This window comes from Engystomops pustulosus, chromosome 2, assembly GCF_040894005.1.
Source record: "Engystomops pustulosus chromosome 2, aEngPut4.maternal, whole genome shotgun sequence".
In the NCBI taxonomy this organism is placed as follows: Eukaryota; Metazoa; Chordata; class Amphibia; order Anura; family Leptodactylidae; genus Engystomops; species Engystomops pustulosus.
In genome coordinates, this window is record NC_092412.1 from 129,926,392 (window position 1) to 129,947,518 (window position 21,127).

General features: G+C 42.1%; 1 protein-coding gene across 1 annotated transcript in view; it reads right to left on the minus strand.

The window, feature by feature from the left end:
* The window catches only part of APPBP2 (amyloid beta precursor protein binding protein 2), a 51,149-nt gene extending 30,583 nt beyond the window's left edge, over nt 1-20,566 (minus strand). Inside the window, exons 1-6 of the mRNA XM_072136422.1 lie at nt 20,140-20,566; nt 4,425-4,513; nt 2,138-2,289; nt 1,914-2,037; nt 1,337-1,505; nt 635-724 (exon numbers count right to left, since the gene is read on the minus strand). Of these exons, the coding sequence (XP_071992523.1) occupies nt 635-724; nt 1,337-1,505; nt 1,914-2,037; nt 2,138-2,289; nt 4,425-4,513; nt 20,140-20,277 (762 nt within the window). The 5' untranslated portion in view covers nt 20,278-20,566. The remainder of the gene's footprint in view (nt 1-634; nt 725-1,336; nt 1,506-1,913; nt 2,038-2,137; nt 2,290-4,424; nt 4,514-20,139) is intronic.
* Nucleotides 20,567-21,127: the final 561 nt, after the last annotated feature.

Genomic DNA, 21,127 nt, shown 5'->3' on the forward strand with positions numbered 1-21,127 from the left:
GGGAGAAGTGTCTGAAAGGAAAAATCTAATTGCTCATGGCAACCCATCAGAGCTCAGCTGTCATTTTATAAACTAATGCAGGAAAATAAAAGAGCTGTGATTGAAAGCAAAAATAGTCTGGTTGCTCATGGCAACCAGACACCAGATAAATCACCCCTAATAAATCCACTGCAATGTACCATAGCGGCATAGTGGAGGAGAATCCTACATGGCTTATCCACATGCGACATGAGCAAGCAAAAGTCTGTGCCTGCAAGACAAAGGTTTACACTATTTCACTGGGAAAACCACACCTTATCTGACAATTTTTTGGCAGTGGACATAGAAGAAATAATTAACTTCCTTTTCACTTTTTCAGGCCTTTGTGGCTATACAACTGTCTGCAATTTGGTAAGCAAAGTAAGAAATCAGATGCTCTTGCCTAACAGCTTTGCTTGCATCACTCACATTGAAGAAAAACCCTACCTTTTCAGTTTATTCCACAAAAATAGCTTTTAAAGGAAAATGCAAAGATTTGAACAAGGGTAGATCATGCCTCCTTAAAAGATTTACAGCACAATTTTATAGTGGAACATGTAACATGCTCTGGAAAGACTACACAGATTTGAAAGGTTCTCAAATGTATTTCCTTTACCTTAGATGCCTGTCTCAAAACATCTACGATCACCTTTACAGGAAGTCCACTGGTGATTTCTTTCATAGCTTCTATACACCATTTATAAGCCTAAAACATATAAACCAGAAAATAACCAGATAAATTTAAATAACAGCTTCACTATAAATATACAGGCGGTCCCCTACTTAAGAACACCCGCTTATAGACCACCCCTAGTTACAAACAGACCTCTGGATGTTGTTAATTTACTGTACTGTAGCCCTAGGCTATAACAGTTATCTAAGGTGTCTGCAATTAAGTTTTATTGTTAATCCTGGTTCTTATGACAATCCAACAATTTTAATATCCAATTGTCACAGAGACCAAAACATTTTTGTCTGGGGTTACAATTATAAAATATACAGTTCTGACTTGTATACAAATTAAACTTAAGATCAAACCTACAGAAACATAAGACCGTATGGGGCATCTACTTAAAAAAATTAAAAAAAAAACAACCCTTAGTCACATTGTCTGTTGTAACTATCTATCCAAAAGAAGAAGGGGTAAAGTTTTCCTGGTTTTAAAATGAGAAGAGCTACAGTCTACTGGTAAGGAGTGATAAGACAAAAAACGTATATATTTTTGACACAGACCAATGCTTTGAAAATCATTTTTCTTAAAAAGAGACAAATAAGTGCCACATTTTTTTTCTAAATACTGAACTGAATAAGCATCTACCTCATCATAATGACTTTTAGCAAAGAGCAGGGCACACAATTCTCCGTACAAAGCCGCTTTGTTTGCATGCTGCCCATGCTTGGCTAACTTCTCCATATAACTTTGGGCAAGTTTAAAAGTTTCTTCTCCTAAATGATATTTGCAGTTCCCATTTCGAACATGCAACAACCTAGGAGGAAAACAAAACAATTCTAAAAGATGTCCAATTGTATCCCGCATCCTAGAATACCATATTGAAGCCCGCATCCTATAATACCACAATGCATTAAAAATAATAAACGAGTCTTGTATGTGTTGCTCTATACAAGCATTTCCCGTCATTTATACACATTAGGACATTACCAGGACCTGCATAATGTGGAGGTGAGCTGCTGAACCATGGAGAATTTGTAGTGTCAACTGTTGCTAGACAGTCTAAACTATTGAGAAGCTGCCTAGTGAGCTTAATTATTCATTAGGATGCTCGAAAGACTCCATAATGATTATTACAACTGAAGCTGTATATTACAATTGTTTCATCTAAAACTATAATGTCTTCTGTCACTAGATTCTCAATACTTATACTTAGCAACCTTACCTGACGCAGCACTCCACTGCACGAAACCAATGGAGCATCTCATTGTGGAGGGTACAGAGCTGTAGACATGACAAAAACACCTTTTCAGCATCACTATACCAGCCAGCATCTGAAAGGAAGCCACCTGCAAAGTTTATTTAAAAAAAACAAAAAAAAAAAAACAACACCTTTAGACAATACCTTTAATACATGTTTAAAGTGGAAACATGCTGAAGACTTCTTACCTAGAACAAAGCCGATCTGGATGGCTTTTTCTTTAACTTGAGCATCAGACTCTGCTATATATGAGCAACGTCTGCTAAAAGAATATGCCAACACAGAAGCAACCTTAACTCCATGGTCCATTAATGCCTGAAAGCAGTGATGCAGTAGATGCCTGAAGAAAACAAACAAATGGGGATTTAAGAAAAGACCCAAAATCAATGTATTCAAGCTCTAGATACACAGGGCTAATAAAATAGTGGTTTCGGACCTATGGGACCCGGAAATACGAGCCCACTCTTTAGGCACCCAGGCCATTGTTCACCAAACAATGCCTCCTCCTACAGTTTGAGAAACCCCAGGATGTGCCAAGTACTAAGTACTATTTTAAAGTACCACATCATTGGCTCCCTGAGACTACTGGAGGAGGGAGAAGGTGTGGACAGGCTGGGATTATCATTGGAGCTCCTGTGCTGGAGCACCGAGTCTTCCTGTTCAGCAGAACCTAGATGGAAGCTTCAATGATATCAATTTCTCCTCCTTCTTTCTACAGAATTGGTCTCCCTGAAGACGCAGATACAATTGAAATTAGTTAAAATTGTAATGATTAAATTCCCAAGTTGGCACTGTGCAATAAATAAGTGGGTTTTGGTTGTAGTTTGGCCACGCTAGGTCTCTAAAAGACTCACCATCAATGCCATAGGTGCTCAAGTAGGGTTCAACCCGTGAACTACAGTACAGGGATTTTTCTCACAAGTACTACAACTTAAGGTTTTTCTATTAAAAATATCCAAACACTGCTGCTCTGCTTTCCATGTCAGAGATGCCCACTCAGTCCATTAAAGGAAATCTACCACCAACAGAAGCAGTTTTGAGCAGAGATCACTTGCATAATGCCGGCTTCATTCTGAAATCGGCTGTTAACATCTTTAATTCAGAAACTGTGCCATTGCTGAGAAAATAAAGATTATGATTCAAATTTTAGGGTCCGGTGCTCCAGGCTGTAGGTATTGAGATGCTTGGCTCTCCCAGTCAGATGCTGTGAGAAAAACACTCCTCCTCCCTAATGCCTGTAGCGTAGATAGCTGGCTCTCGGCCATCAGGAGGGAGGAGGACAGGGTTATTGGCACAGGAGGCGTTCATAATTGGGTTCCGACGGAGCGCCAAGCATCTAAATACATACAGCCAGGATCGCCGGACCCCGATTTGAATATTTTTAGAACTTGTATTCTCAGCAATGGCACAGTTTCTGAATGTAATGCATTATGTAAATGAGCTTAGCTCAAAACTGTCGTCTGCTAGTGGTAGATTTCCTTTATTGATTTGTGTCTTAACCGTGGAAAATGACTTGTAACGTGGGTTAACCTATGTAACAAGAGGCATTAAAGGGGTATTCCAGGAATAAGCATAATTCATATACACATGGATCCTTAAAATATAAGCTAATATGTGATAAGTTATTTAATATTTTGCTCCCCATATCAGAAAAATTCTGGTGACATACAATATAATGAAGAATTAAGTTGCTACTGGCCCTTTAATCAGTCCGTTGATTTCCTCCATGCGGAGCAGACACAGGACAGAAGATGGCCGCTGGTCACATGTCCTCATCACATGTTCTGCACCTGCCTGGCCAGGTCACATGATCACAGATACATTTGGCTGTAGTCTGTTGGTTGCAGTGCATCCAGTATGCCTAGTGTTGTGATGATGTGCAGGGATGGCAGTTACACACATTATTACATTGGTAACAGAGCAAGAATGTCTGTTACATCATCACTGGGAACAGAGCATAAGAGGTAGGAGGAGTTACTGAGAACTAAAGGATCATGGGACAAGCAGCAGCCACCTTGGTGATAATTTTGCATACTTTAGAGGCAATCAAATTTTGTGAATCACAAAATCAAACTATCTAAGCTCCATTTTGTGACTTATGACATTGACTTTTTTTTATATTCATTTATTTATAGCATCAGGGTTTTTTTTTTTTTTTGTATCAGACGTTCATATTCCCGGAATACCCCTTTAAGCAAGAGACACAAGCAGGAGGTAAGGAAAGTGTCTTAACAGTGGCAGGTGAAATCAAAAGAATGTTGATGTTTTTGGTTTTTAACCCATCCTCTCCCTATAAATAAAATAAAATTTAAATAAATAGTACCACCATACAAACTTTTTTTTACTGTACAGTGTAAATTGAGTACAATAACAGCACAATCACTCCTTAATGAAGCACTACTAAACTATGGAAGTAGTGGTACTGCAGAATAGAGAGTCAATTTTAACAACATACTGAATGCTTCGATGACTCACCTCTTATCTAACGCACGTAACACTTTTGCAAAAACTTCCAATTCACAAAATTCACTTCCAAGCTGGCAAAGTCTTCCTTGCTGGTAAAGCTTTTGAAAAAAAAAAAAAAAGAAAAACTATTTTAATAAGTTGTATCTGGCAGCACAAATAAGATAAACAGTTAAAAGGACATCTACCTCCAGGATGAAGGACCAAGCACACTTACATGCTGATGTGCACACTCCGTCAGGATACGCTCTTTTAGCTTCTATTTTTACGAAGCCGGATTTTAAAATTATGGGTTCCAAGCTTTATTTGAGTTAATGGAGTGTGGAGTCTCCCAGGTCAATTTGCACAATTTTTAAAGCCTATTTTTCTTAAAAACAATTGCATAAGAAGCTAAAAGAGTGGCAGATCCTGCCAGAGGGGAAACACAAATATGTCAGTGTGCTCAGTTTACAATCCTTCATTCTGGTGGCATATTTCCTTTAAAAAGTAACTGTAAAGTTGCTGACAGAAAAAAAAAACCAAAAAATAAAATTTTAGCACAGATGGGGAGAGCCTTTCACAGCAATTTCAACGATAACCATATCATGCTGCTGGCTTCTTCCTAGCTGTAGATACAGGCTGGTATATCAATCATCCTTTCTTATAAAATTATATTTAGTTATTCCTAAAGTGGGCGGCACTTCCTCGATATGACATCAGCTAAGGGCACTGAAGCCAGAGCACTAAGCTTTCACAGGAATTAGTACAGCAGGTTCGTAATTGGAAGACCTGAAGCATGTGAGGAGTCTCACGCTTGTGACATCATTCAATGTCCTGTTGACTTGCTGCAGGCAATAGAGTAGTGGGGACTGCTATTATATTGCACATACCAGGCTGCAGATACGGAGTGCTAAATTCCCCAAAGGGTGCCTTTTATACCACTAGGGCTCTACAAATGTATCCTGCCACTAGTGAAGGATTGCTGTCAAATTCAGCTTCTAAAAGGAAAACATCCCTCTGTCCTTCTACTCTTACACTGTTACATAACAACGTGTAATACATCTGCACTACATGGTGTTATATGAATGACCGCGGTCATTCAGAGCATTGCTTGTTCAAGCAAACCTGTAAAAGTAAAAAAAAATACATTTAACACTTCTAGTAAAAGCATTTTATAACTAAAAGAATGAAATAAAGTGAAAGTCCCCTATAAATACCAAATAAAGTACAAAATCAAGAAAAAAAAAAAACATTTGTCATTGCCACATCCGTTACAATAAATAACATTATTGGACCCACTCAGTGAAAGCTGTAAAAACAAAAACCTCACCAAAAAAAAAATGTACATTTTTCATAAAATCCCGTCACAAAAAAAAAAAAAAAAAAAAGGACAACTCAACACGTAAAAAAAAAGCCATAAACCAGCTGTCAACCAAAAAGACCCGAAAAAATAGCGATATGAAAATAAATGTTAGTTTTTCTACTACAAAATTGTAAAAACATAGAAAACTACATAAATGAGGTATCAACATAATCATAGTGAACTATAGAACAAAGATTACATAGTAATTTTAGTGTGCGACTCACAAAAAAAAAAAAAAGCCCTCTCCATGCATCGGGACCCGACGCGTGCCATACTACTATGCCACGCATCGGTAAGGGGTTAAAGGACACCTGTCATCAGGTCTCTGCCACTTGACCTGTCACCTCTACCTGTTGGAGCAGCTCACAAGGATCCATCCCAGCCTTTATCTAGTTATTTCATACATTATTCATTGTAAAATCATCTATTCTTTATCATGTAAATGAGGCTGGTCACATGGTCAGAGGCAGTGATGTCACCCCTGTTACCCCTCCCCTCTCCTCCCCCTGCTCATGTCTGTGTGTAATGTATAGTAAAGCATGGCTAGTGTGTGTGCAGCATCTGCTGACATGCTGCATCCTCCTAATACACAGGTGAGAGACACAGACATCAGCTACACATGAATCTGACATGTTCTGCTGTAACATGGCTGCCTGGAGCTGTTGTATCTCTCCTAAACACACACACATGCACACACAGGCTGCAGGGGGCGTGGCCACAACACCAGGAAGCACATCATTATACAGCCTCACATCATTATACAGGCTGTCAGTCAAGCACTGGGGGTGTGGCTGTGCCTCCCACTCATGAATAGAGTGGACAGCTTGAATATGCTAATGCTTCATTGGACATTTCACAGGTCATTTGCATACAGCTTTAGGAGCTCATTGCTTAGGTTTACAGGCATGTAGAGGGACAATGAAGGGATAGAGGCAATGCTCTCTAATGGCAGTTTATGAAAATATATTTAGTTTAGGGGGGTTATTTTGCATGACGGGTTCTCTTTAAAAGAGCATTTTTCTACAAGGAATCGTCCACTTTGAAAAATATTAACCTCCACCACAAAGAAGAATAAGCATTTTCACCATACAAAGCTGCCGCATCAAGGCTGCTACTGAATGCTGTGTAACATTTCCTTTGTAGTTTAGTAGCAACAGGGCTGTGAAAAATGCATTTGTTCCAAGTCCAGGCACAATCCTGGAATATACTGGTGCACCAATATATGAGATCTCTTCACTGAATACAGTACAGCCCCCCCATTTCTGCTATGAGTCACTGCTGTAGCATATTAGGGGAGTGGGCTCTGCCATGTTCAATGAAGAGACCTTGTACACAAGCTCTCCAAAGGGATCCAAGTCCTGCAACAATTCAGGAAACAGTCCTGTTGAGAATGTTACATAGATCTCCAGAGCAGCTATCTAAATCCATTTGAAATTTTACATTTATATAATTAATGAAGCCAACAAAACAATCGCTTTAGCCTGTCCTGGGACTCAGTCCTGTTGTGCAAACAGAATTTGTGATTAGTGCCGGTATACATGTGAATATGATTCATAGGGCCATGGGTATAAACAAATTCTGTTTGCACAATCTGATAGGCCTTGGGATGTGTGCAATTTGGAGTATTTTCTGTCATACTGATGTAACATCTGGCAAGTACAGTATATATGTGATTGTCCGTTTCAAAATTGGAGGATAACCAGGGGGTACTATATGGGACTGACGCTCTTATACCCATAGAGTACACAAATCCTCTTGGTTATATATCAAGTCACAGTATAGGCATCTTAGCTGTATGTAACTTGAGTTTCAAATGAAAAAGTTGTGTAGTACATGACATTATTAGGAACTCATAAGATGGTATAACATTTAATTGGGTGGTTATGAGTATTTATGTACACACCATGTGCGACCACTCAGTGGTTAAATATATGATTTGGGCATGTAATCGAATAAACTACAACTACTTTTTTACCTCATTTTGTACACTATTAACGTTATTAAATATCTTTGTTAGGACCCCTTTTGGTTTGTTTTTCCCATAATAAGACCCCTGAGGAGCCGCTATATTAGAACGGCGAAAAGCGTAGGGTTAAGTGGGTCTATATGTTTACGTATCCTATCATGGTGACAATGCCATAAGATGCCTAAAATGGTGTATTGAATGAACGTTCTGTGGAGCATTTAGCGTCCTGGTACAGAGACCTTTTCATCTACAAGAAAATAGCTACCAGGACTCAAAATATGTAATTTGTTTGTCTATTTGGAGACAATATGTCTCCTTTGTATTAAAGGGATTCAACAATATCTGCTTCAAAATGTTCTTGATGAAGGGGGTGCCACGTCACCAGGGCACTTTTGAGAGCATGATTATAATGGTTAGTAGCCAGGTCAGGACAGAGGAGATTGAGGGGAAGTTTTTTCGAGATGGTGGGCGCGTGGGTTCCGGTGTGTGTTATAAATGGGCATATTCTGCAAAGGAGAAAACGTTTTGCAGTAAAAGAGAAGGTTATGGAAACGTAGCAATAATAAAGTCAGTGACTGAATAGAATCAGGAAAATATAAAGTAAACTAGGTTTCCATCTTGGTGAGAATCAGAGAGTTGCAATAGTCCTTAAGAGGCAGCTACGAAAAAATAGATTTTGGCATTTTTCTTAAGATACCAAATACCGTAATGCCCAAATACTTTTAAATACCAATAACTAAGAATTAATAATGCTAGCATTGTGTAATTGGTGATTTGTACTAGGTACGACTTGACCGGTGTGGATCTCGTCACGTGATGCGCCCCACCTGGGACACCTATGGTGGTTCGGGCTTGGGGGAGGGGGTTATTGTCCGCTTCCAGACAAGTGCATACCACACTCTGGAAGTTCCACCCACATTGTGAGGACGCTGCGTTTTTGCAGGTGGAGAGAACACGGACTTGGGAGAGTTTAGCCAATGTTGGTTGGTAGGAAGAGTTACATATGATTGGTCTAGGAATATATGTGTGAATATATGCACCACCTATGAGAGAGGCTTGTTCCATATCTTATATGGGTATATAAATTCCCCCCCCCCCTTTTTTTTAAATCACTTATATGGAGGCCAGAAGAAGCGCTGTGTTGCGCAAAACGGCCGTTGCCTTCTTGTGGGCGTTCCACGATCACTCCCTCCCTTTTATTGTGAAATCAACAACAAGAAGAAGAAAATATTATTAACAGAAGATTGGAGAGTGCCATCCATTTCTTATATCTTCAGCTTTGCTACTTTTGGACTGTGTTACTTTGGGATTTGAGCACCACCAAAACTTTATGTTTTTGCTACATCTGCACAAAGAACATTTTTTGCGATGGAGGTATTGTGATGATAGGTGGTGCCGTTCCCATCTATGTGTGCACTAGACATGACAAGACTACGTTATAAGGCAGCTCACTAAAGTTTTCTTTATACTTTTAAACATAATTTACATTTTTCCTTACCAGATTTCCCAGTGAAGAAAATGACAAATAACATGAACAAACTTAAAAAGGAACTTTGTAATGAGGTCAGTAGGAAATCTACCATCAAAATAAGAATAAAGGGGCACATACTCACAGACCCGGGCAACACAATTGTGGTAATCTTATATTTGGTATCAATGGCCTCCTTCCTTCTAAAATGAACTTTAGATTTTAGACAGAAGGAGGCCATGGATAATAAATATAAGATTATCAAGGTACCTAGGATCCATGAATAGGTGTCCCTTATTTATCATGCTTGATTCTGCGGGCAGATTTCCATGAAATTTGTTAATATAAAATACAACCTCCTTAAAGCTATGGACTGACTGCAAATGATTTTTCTCCCACTGCAGCAGGACAACAGTTTTTACATAGTGCCAATTAATTCTGTGAAATTTGTCCCTGTGTGTCCCCATCACCTTCACATGGGGCACTGTCTAGCACATTGTGTTTAGTGTCTTTTGTTCATGCTTTCCAGCACCTACTAGTTATGAGAGCGGACAGATCGGACAACTATCCAGAAAGTTCTCTTGTAAAGGACAATATATAATGATAACAATGCAACATTGTACAGCAAGGTTCATGCAGGACATTCTCCTTCTGCTTTATATCCTATGCAATTTTCACATTCAGACACTGCAGTGAAAAAAGCAACAATTTGTGTGACATTCTAGAAGAATATATATTTTTTTTTATAAATAAAAACGGGTTTTCAGCAGTGCACACAGACATTAAAGGGAAAAGGTGCTATTTAAATATTCTAAATGAAGTAATACTCCATATGGAATACAGAACAGGTAATTTTCTACACAACAAACTAAAGTCCCCCACACACATCCGTATATGATGGCCGTAGCCTAGCTGTATGTACGGCAGCTAGCATACGACTGCCAAAGGCGTGCATCTCACAGTATCCAGAAAAAAGATAGCGAATGCTCCATCTTTGGCCGTGATACCGGCCCAGCAGCACTCCTCCCTATGTTTGTGTGCAAGAAGCTTAACCCCTTACCGACATGTGACGTAATAGTACGTCACTTGTCGGGTCCCGGTGCATGGAGAGGGCTCGCGGGCCGAGCCCTCTCCATAGCCAGTAAGTCTATGCTGCATATTGCTTACCGGCAACACCCGCAATTGGTGCCGGCACTGATCGCAGGCGGTTTCCTGCGTGGGCGCCACCATCTTTCTAAGGATCGTCGCTCCCCGTGATGTCATCGGGGAGCGGCGATCCGTCGCCATGGTAGCTTTGGGTCTCACGAAGACCCGAAGCTACTTTGGGTTAACCCATTCATTACAATGTGCTATCAGCACATTGTAATGTATGAGTAGTAAAATCCCCATATACTGCCATACTGTAGTATTTATTATATTTTATATCAGTATAGGATAATACAGACACCCTAGGGTTAAAGTACCCTAGGGAGTCTGAAAAACAGTAAAAAGAAAAATAAAAAAAAAAAAAAAAAAAAAGTTTAAAAATTATAATTAAAAAAACCCTAAAAATTCAAATCACCCCCTTTTCCCTAGAACTGATATAAATAAACAGTAAAAATCATGAACACATTAGGCCGTGTCCAAAAATGCCCGATCAAAATATGATAACGGTTTTTCACTGTGTTTAACCCCGTAACGGAAAATCGCGCCCAAAGTCAAAAATGGCACTTTGCCATTTAAAAATAAATAAATAAAAATTCTATAAAAAGTGATCAAAAGGTCATACAGTCCTGAAAATGATAACATTGTAAACGTCATCAAAACCCACAAAAAACGGCACCACCCACAGCTCCACACACCAAAGTATGAAAAAGTTATTAGCGCCAGAAGATGGCAAAATCCCCCCAAAATATTTTTGTACAGGAGGTTTTAATTTTTGTAAATGTATGAAAACATTATAAAACCTATACAAATTTGGTATCCCCGTAATCGTACCGACCCGAAGAATAAAGTAGACATGTCATTTGGGGCGCACAATGAAATACGTAAAATCCAAGCCCACAAGAATACGGCACAAATGCTTTTTTTTACCAATTTCACTGCATTTGGAATTTTTCTCGCTTCCCAGTACACGGCATGGAATATTAAATACCACCATTTTGAAGTGTAATTTGTTACGCAGAAAATAAGCCATCACACAGCTCTGTACATGGAAAAATAAAAAAGTTACAGATTTTTGAATGTGGGGAGTGAAAAATGAAAACGCAAAAACTAAAAGGGCTGCGGCGGGAAGGGGCTAAATAGGCATTTCCCAGAACAGTTCCATCATAATTCTATGAACAAACTGAAAATTAAAGCAGGGCCAGAGCCATTAGTAAAGTCAATAGCACTAGCAGTGCATTGGTGTTCCCCTAGACAGTACATTTTAATGTGGTCACCACCGACTGCAACATACAAGAGGCTTCACCAGGTGTTTCTGGGAATTTTGTTGTGTTATTGGCCAGAGCAATTAAAATTTTTATATGTACAAATAAGGTTGAATTCCAGCATAATGAATTTGCACTAAATCCCAACAAACCATTTCAGAAAACAAACCCATTTTCTGAAAACGGGCACATTCAAAGTTGCATTAAAGGACATCTACCACAAGGATCAAAAATTGCAAACCAAGCACACTCACATTCCTCTGACAGGAACCACTCTTCGCTATGCATCCCATGCTCTTGTTTTTAAGAAAAAAAAAAGGCTTTAAAATGTATGCAAATGAGTGAGGGGCTCCAGCCCCATTAACACCCATGAAGCCCAGAGCCACTCAGGCTCATTTGCATAATTTAAAAAGCTGGTGCATAAGAAGCTAAGAGAAAAGCAGATCCTGCTAGAGGAGACACACACCAGAAAGACAGTGTGCTTGGTTTACAATCCTGATGGTAGATGTCCTTTAACCCATTCACGCTCTGCGACGGATATATCCGCCGCAGAGCTATGAAGGGTGTATGAAGAGGGCTTACGGACTGAGCCCTCTTCATACAGAGATGGGCTTTAATGCATATTGCAACGAGGACCCTTCGCTAACATCCGCGGTCAGTGCTCGCACTGATCGTGGGTGTTAACCTCTTCTTTGCCGCCACCGGCACTGAAAGCATGGCGCCTCCATTCTTCCTCCAATCGTCGCTCCCCCGAACGTCATCCCGAGGTTGAATGGTTTCTGCAGTGGCTTGTAATGAATGACATGCAAAAACTCCATATACTGCGATACAGTAGTATTGCAGTATATGGTAGGAACGATCTGACCACCTAGGGTTAATGTACCCTAGAGGGTCTAAGAAATAGTCAAAAATAAAGAAAAAGTTTAAAAATATATATATATATATATATATATATATATATATATATATATATTAAAAATTCTAATCACCCCCCTTTCGCTAGAACTGATATAAAATATAATAAAGAGTAAAATTCACAAACACATTAGGTATCGCCACGTCCCGAAATGCCCCATCTATCAAAATGGTTATTACTGGCGGTGTCCTCCGAGACAGGAAATGGCGCCCAAATGTCCGAATCTGCAAATTTTACATGACAAAAGAAAAGAAAAGTGATCAAAATGTCGAACAGCCCTCAAATGGTAGCAATGAAAATGTCGGCTCATTTCCAAAAAAAATTACACCTCACATTCACGCTCCGTACACCAAAATATGAAAAAGTTTTTAGCGTCAGAAATGGCAATTTTTTTTTTCCTTTTTCTTATAAATTAGTTTATTTTTTTTTTTAAATGTATTAAAACGCAATAAAACCTGTATAAATTTGGTATCACCGCGATCATACCAAATCAAAGATTAAAGTTGAGGTGTTGTTTGGATCGCAGAATAAAAGATTTTTCCACATTTGGAATTTTTTTCCTGCTTCCCAGTACACGGCATGTTACAATAAATAACATCACAGGAAAGTAAAATAAGCCCTCACACAGGTCTGTACACAGAAAAATGAAAAAGTCATGGATTTTTGAAGGTGGAGAGCGAGAAATGAGCGAAGAAAAAACCTGCGTCCTTAAGGGGTTAGAGAGTTTATTGACAGAGACACCTTTATGTAATTTTGATTAGAAAAGCTTAAAAAAAAAATTTACTTGATGACGAAAAGCAGTTGCACCAAAAAGAAAATAATTTGCTTTAAAACTCCTAAATTTAACAGATGAGCATGTATAAAGTTATTCTATAACTGATAGTAAAAAAACCCCTTGCAAACAATCATTTTTTTGCCCATGTGGTAGCCGTAACGTTACTAAGAAGTACGGGCATTCATTTGAATGGTGGTTTACCTACTACACATGTGCGAGTCGAACATCCGTACCGCAAAAACTGGAGCATGCCATAATTTTGGACCTAACTGCAGTCCAATCACTCAATACACGATAAAGCGCAAATACGCTCTAATTGTTCTGGGTAGGAGAGGGTTATTAACAAATATTAGTTCCCTTATGCCTTTTAAAAATTTTGCAAAGTCAATATTTACTTTATCTGTGAGAAGCTCCTCTGTGCACCCCTCTCCTCCTTCCTTTGGCCTTTTGGCCAATAAGCTGGTGGGGGATGCACTTCGGAGGGCTATAACTTTGGATTCTTGGCACATAGAATCTCAGGGTAAGAGGAGAACTGTGTGCCAAGGAGCCAGAGATGTTAACTGTTAAAGTGACAGTTGGGAGATCTAGATCACACCCAAAATATAATTCACTTTAACCATGAATATCTCCAGATCCACGCCACCAAGGATACAACTGTACTATTCTTGGTGGCTGGAATCCTAAGTTATGGCTCTTGGAATCCAGTACATAGCTTATATATCCTGAGCCAGAGAGTTGCTACACGAGATAAATCCTTGGCGATAAAACGGTTAGAAGACCTCGATCATTGCTTACACCAATGAAATTCTACATTGTGGTGCTGTAATAGACTGGAGAGCAAAACCTACAGTTAATTTGTGGTGCACATAACGGTTAACAATTACTAACACCTTGGTGTAACCTGACCACACATGTACTTTTTTTCCCAAGTGATAAGGGTACATAGGCTGTAATGGTTGCGGTCAGTGTAAATACTGTTGTGGTCTTTTTCCTCATTACTGTCAGTTAGACAGCAGTACTTATGGGGGGGGGGGGGGGGAGGGGCAAGCGCACCTATCACCAGAAGTGTGATTTATAGTTGATGACAGGTTCCAATAGCCTAGGCTATACTCATTTTAAAAATGCTTTCTTCATCACACACATACTGCTGCAGTCTCCCCTCCCCCGCTGCAGGGAGCCAGTTAATGTAAAATAAACTATTATAAACTACTGAAATGATTCAGAATAAGGTCATACTCTATTGGAATCTGTCAACAGCTAAAGATAACGTAACTGTCATCATACTAAAACTCCCCAATGTCCCCAAACCTTACCTTCTTCTGTAATATGTACAGCCTCTGGAGGTATTTTTAGCATATTTCTAGGTTGCAGCATGAATGAAAAGTAATCTTTTATTCTTTTGTAGGATGCAGCGAGCCCTGCCTCCTTATTGCAATGTAATTCTCCGGCTATGTAGAGATCTAGTAGCGAGGGCTGGGAAGCCAAATTCATGAAGTTAGCAGAGCAAACTGACTGCAAAGTCATGCTGCAACCTAAAAAAGTGGTAAAAATAATTCTAGGAGGCACACATATTACAGAAGCAGGTACTCTTTGTGGTGGTGGTGGTGGGAGGGGGGGGATTGGGTTAGTGTGGTGACAGGTTCGCTTAAGATGTAGATGAAGTTTTTAAGTTCCATTAAAAAGATGCAAAAAGGTTGTTCCTGTACACCATGAAAAACCCTTAATCGTATAGTAGGTTTTTGTTACTGATGATGAAAGATCTTTGAATGTTACTTACCTATGAATAAAGGATACTTCACTCTGAAACACAATGAACATTATGCTGAAAATAGTTGGCAAGTATATATGGCAAGTCTTTGATCAACTACAGTCTGAAAAAAATGACCACCTCTCAGTCATGACGGAGTTATCCAAGTTTGCACAGTGGCAAAAATAATGTGATAAATTACAGAAGGATAGTAAAGCAGATAATAGGTCCAATAACGAACCCCATTAAGCCTTGGTAATAGCATTCTCTCTGGCAATTATCAAACTGTCTCAAACACAGCCAGAAGTAGAAATGACCCAACAAACATGCGAACATCCGATTATATTCACAGAACACCATTAGGATCAATATATACCATTCAGCATATATACAAGGAAGCCCTACTGGCACATATGCCAAGTGTATCCAGAGTGTATATATTTGGCATATGGTGAGAGGTATTTCATGCTGTAATTTTATTATCTGTAAACTGCTAAACAAAAGGATTTTAATTTAATGGATCAATGCAATAAAGACACTGGTATGTACACAATGGCTTAACCGCTTAAAGGACATCTACCACCAAGATGAAAGACTGTATGCAAATGAGCCTGAGGGGCTCTGGGCTTCACTAATACCTATGGAGCCCCTGAGGCTCATTTGCATACATCCGTGGAGGCCATTTGTTTTTTTCTTCATTTCCATTTTTTACTCCCCACCTTCAAAAATCTATAACTTTTATTTTTCCATGTAAATAGCTGTATGAGAGAGTGTTTTCTGCATAACAAATTGCTCTGCATTGTGACAATATTTAATATTATATCTCGTGCCGTGGGAAGTGGAAAATGTTCCAAATGCAGCGATAATGGCAAAAAAAAAAAAAAAAAAAAAAAAAAAAAACACATTTGCACCATTTTCTCATAGGCTTGGATTGTACGACTTTCACAAAGGCAAAAATGTGGCATTATCGATTTTGGCCACTATTTTCCGTTACAGGGTTAACCGCCCGGGAATAACTATTATTATATAAATGAGGCTGGTCACATGGTCAGAGGCAGTGATGTCACCCCTGTTACCCCTCCCCTCTCCTCCCCCTGCTCATGTCTGTGTGTAATGTATAGTAAAGTAATGCTGGTATCTGTGCTGCATCTGCTGACATGCTGCATCCTCCTAATATACAGGTGAGGGACACAGACATCAGCTACACATGAATCTGACATGTTCTGCTATAACATGGCTGCCTGGAGCTGTTGTATCTCTCCAAAACACACACACACATGCACACACAGGCTGCAGGGGGCGTGGCCACCAGCACCAGGAAGCACATCATTATACAGCCTCACATCATTATACAGGCTGTCAGTCATGCACTGGGGGTGTGGCTGTGCCTCCCACTCATGAATAGAGTGGACAGCTTAAATATGCTAATGCTTCATTGGACATTTCACAGGTCATTTGCATACAGCTTTAGGACCTCATTGCTTAGGTTTACAGGCATGTAGAGGGACAATGAAGGGATAGAGGCAATGCTCTCTAATGGCAGTTTATGAAAATATATTTAGTTTAGGGGGGTTATTTTGCATGACGGGTTCTCTTTAATTACCGTGATCGGTGCCAGCACCGATCGCAGCTGTTGCCAGTGGGTGTTTGCTGCAATATGCAGCAAATGCGCACCTTGTATGGAGAGGGCTCAGCCCATGACCCCTCTCCATACACCTGCAGCCACCTATGGAGTTGACAGACACAAAATATTGTTAAGGAGAGAAGCACAATGCATTGTACGAACAGAAGCTATGAGGGTTTTCCTATAAAAGATGTGTTCTATCCTGTGCCAAATCCTATGACTTTACATAGGAATACCTCAGAGGAATTTCCCTGGATGCGGTGTTCGGGCCATTTAAATTTATCCATTATATAACTAGACCTTTTATCTGATTCCCTTGCTTCTAGGCTAAATGCAAGATAATCGCCCAAATAATATATGTATATATAAATGTGATATCAAAGAACTTTAACATCGCAATATATCGTTAAACCAAATATTCACTAACTAGCCTGCTTTAAGAAATCTATTCAGGTAGAGTCTGCCCTCTATCTGAATAAATAGGTATTACCTGATGAAATCGTAGTAACATGCTCTCCTTCTCCCAGCTTTTACTATGATCCGCCGACCTCTGCTGTTAACTGAAGTAGATTGGACAAACAATAGTTCCCTTTCAGGTCCGTCTGCCTACTCCCATGCTATATACAGCATAGAGAAGAACCCCCAATCCCCGCCAGCGCAGGGATCCTATTGGCTACAAAAAAAAGAATAGTTTCCGCTACAGCGTCTTGCAGTATGAAGGAGGCGGTGCAAACAGGATGCACTGCCCCCCTTTCCGTTTTTAACCAATCATGTATTGGTGTAGGTGTGTCTTGGCTACGTAGTAGTATTCTTTTGGTCCCCCGGCTTAAAAACCAAGCAGGGACGCCATAAGAATCAGGCAAGATGAAACGCTAGGATCAGCAAGAAAAGACGCTGATGATGCATCGATTTTCCTCTCCATGTTATGCATTTCATTTTAAAGATGTGAAGAATAGAGGAAGACGTTATTTTTAAAGACGTGGGGAGTGCCAACTTTTTCTCCTCCCGGCTCCTTGATGATGCAGCCAACATGTGACATACTATTACGTCACATGTCAGTAAGTACTTAGTCACCTCACATACCATGACTGAATATAAGATATCATACAAGATGAGAACAATAGAAATACACATTTTTCAAAACCATTTAAGGGAAGGGAAGTTGTCCCCAACTTAACTACTAAGCTCCTCAGGTAGGACATTAGATGCCCCATCTAAATTCCCTCTATTATGTGAAATCTCCTTAAAGGCAGTCAAATATTATTCTTCTTACATGATTTTCTAATCACATTAAGTCAAGTTTAGTGTTCCGAGGGGGCAATTCACTTCAGAACCCTGTATCTTTTGTGAAAAGGAGGCTACAACAATCATACTTACCTGACTTTGAGGGAGAATTTTAAAGGTAAAGGTGATATTTCAAATAAAGGCAGGAATTCTAGAAAGGACATTTCAGATGCTACCGGAGGTAAATTCCTGGTGACAGTTTTCCTTTAAGTGAATATTACACCTTAGTAAATAAAACCCTGTGCTTGCTCAGTTTATATAGCAGTACGGACAAGTGGCCTGCCTGTGAACCACAAAAGGGGGTTATCATTTCAGACAATTCTACATTATTAGACTAAACGAGAGAAAGAAAGGCTCAGCACAAGTCCATGGCTGTCCATAGATTATGAGAATACAGCTCCTAATGTCTAAACTTACATGCTATGCTGTGGGTTGTAGTCTCTGGGCAGTTAGATCTACAAGATCCTATAAGCAAGATAACATTCATGAAGCAGAGACACATTTGTCAAGACAAGCAATGGGAAGTATACCTCCTACACAGAATACCCTTGCAACTCAATAGGTGAAGTTATCCATAGTGGGAGTGTTACTAAGTTACATGTAAACCATCCTGGAAGTCAAACAGCTGAACAAAACTTGGCCCCAGCCAAAATGGCAAGGCAAGATCACAAAGACGACTGAGAAGGTACAGTAGTGCGACGCATACGCAAGGGGGCATCCGCACGCGGCGCATACGCAAGGGGGCATCCGCACGCGGCGCATACGCAAGGGGGCATCCGCACGCGGCGCATACGCAAGGGGGCATCCGCACGCGGCGCATACGCAAGGGGGCATCCGCACGCGGCGCATACGCAAGGGGGCATCCGCACGCGGCGCATACGCAAGGGGGCATCCGCACGCGGCGCATACGCAAGGGGGCATCCGCACGCGGCGCATACGCAAGGGGGCATCCGCACGCGGCGCATACGCAAGGGGGCATCCGCACGCGGCGCATACGCAAGGGGGCATCCGCACGCGGCGCATACGCAAGGGGGCATCCGCACGCGGCGCATACGCAAGGGGGCATCCGCACGCGGCGCATACGCAAGGGGGCATCCGCACGCGGCGCATACGCAAGGGGGCATCCGCACGCGGCGCATACGCAAGGGGGCATCCGCACGCGGCGCATACGCAAGGGGGCATCCGCACGCGGCGCATACGCAAGGGGGCATCCGCACGCGGCGCATACGCAAGGGGGCATCCGCACGCGGCGCATACGCAAGGGGGCATCCGCACGCGACGCATACGCAAGGGGGCATCCGCACGCGACGCATACGCAAGGGGGCATCCGCACGCGACGCATACGCAAGGGGGCATCCGCACGCGACGCATACGCAAGGGGGCATCCGCACGCGACGCATACGCAAGGGGGCATCCGCACGCGACGCATACGCAAGGGGGCATCCGCACGCGACGCATACGCAAGGGGGCATCCGCACGCGACGCATACGCAAGGGGGCATCCGCACGCGACGCATACGCAAGGGGGCATCCGCACGCGACGCATACGCAAGGGGGCATCCGCACGCGACGCATACGCAAGGGGGCATCCGCACGCGACGCATACGCAAGGGGGCATCCGCACGCGACGCATACGCAAGGGGGCATCCGCACGCGACGCATACGCAAGGGGGCATCCGCACGCGACGCATACGCAAGGGGGCATCCGCACGCGACGCATACGCAAGGGGGCATCCGCACGCGACGCATACGCAAGGGGGCATCCGCACGCGACGCATACGCAAGGGGGCATCCGCACGCGACGCATACGCAAGGGGGCATCCGCACGCGACGCATACGCAAGGGGGCATCCGCACGCGACGCATACGCAAGGGGGCATCCGCACGCGACGCATACGCAAGGGGGCATCCGCACGCGACGCATACGCAAGGGGGCATCCGCACGCGACGCATACGCAAGGGGGCATCCGCACGCGACGCATACGCAAGGGGGCATCCGCACGCGACGCATACGCAAGGGGGCATCCGCACGCGACGCATACGCAAGGGGGCATCCGCACGCGACGCATACGCAAGGGGGCATCCGCACGCGACGCATACGCAAGGGGGCATCCGCACGCGACGCATACGCAAGTGTATGTACACTTTGCCTACATACACACACCCAGACGTGTCACAGAGATCACTGTTAGCTGTCACCTTGTAGTACACGTCGAACTGGATGTTCTCAGGCAGGCTGCGGATGTCTCTGCGGGCTCGGCTGTAGTTATCCACCACTGCGGAAATGGCCGTGTTGTACAGAGTCTCCGGAACCCACTCCAGCTCCACTGCCGCCATGTTCACCGGTGCCCCAAGGCAGTTCTCCCGATCCCCCTCCTCCTCTCCGGTTCCAGTGGCGGCTCGGGACCTATGCAACTCACTCCTTCCTAGTGAGCTCTGATGTCCGGAGCAAGCTATACTAGTGCCAACCCGAACCCCAGGCTGCTCCTCGCCAGCACTGTCACGTAGGAGCGCCGCTCTTATTTATTGTTATAGGCGAACACTTAGCTTTCTATATCGCCTTCATCGCAGAACGTGAGCGGGTACGGCAGTGACGTAATCACGCACTGAAAAGTAGTGGCGTAAGAGGAGGGTCTTAAATGAGTTAGGTGACAGCACGGTCACGTGAACTCGTGTGCGAAACTGCAGCAGCTGTCAGTTTTATGCCGATGGGATTGTAGCATATGATCACATCATATACAAAAGCGCCTTTCTGACTAGATGCTGTGGCCACTATTGATCAGGGCAGTTGAATTACTCTCCCAGATCACTACTTATTATTGTTATCAAAATGAGCAAAAACTTGATGAAATGCTTAATGTAATCCCAAATAATGTGTATTTTTCCACTGCACTATATGACCGGATATTTACTTGAAATCCGAGTTTCAGGGCTGTGATCACGGAATGTGACGTGTCACCAGTTGACTACACTGCCAGGTACGGGATTCCTTGAATCATAGCTATATATGATGCAAGCAGTCCCCTGTTCCCTGTTAAACAGCAGCGCCCACACTGGCCCCAGAATCCCAGAGTATCTTCACCTCCTTGATCAATTGTACCATTTTTATGCCAAATACAAACAACTTTATGAGTATTAATCCAATCAAACACCACTAAAAAAAAAGAACTGAACTAGAAGAAAGTGA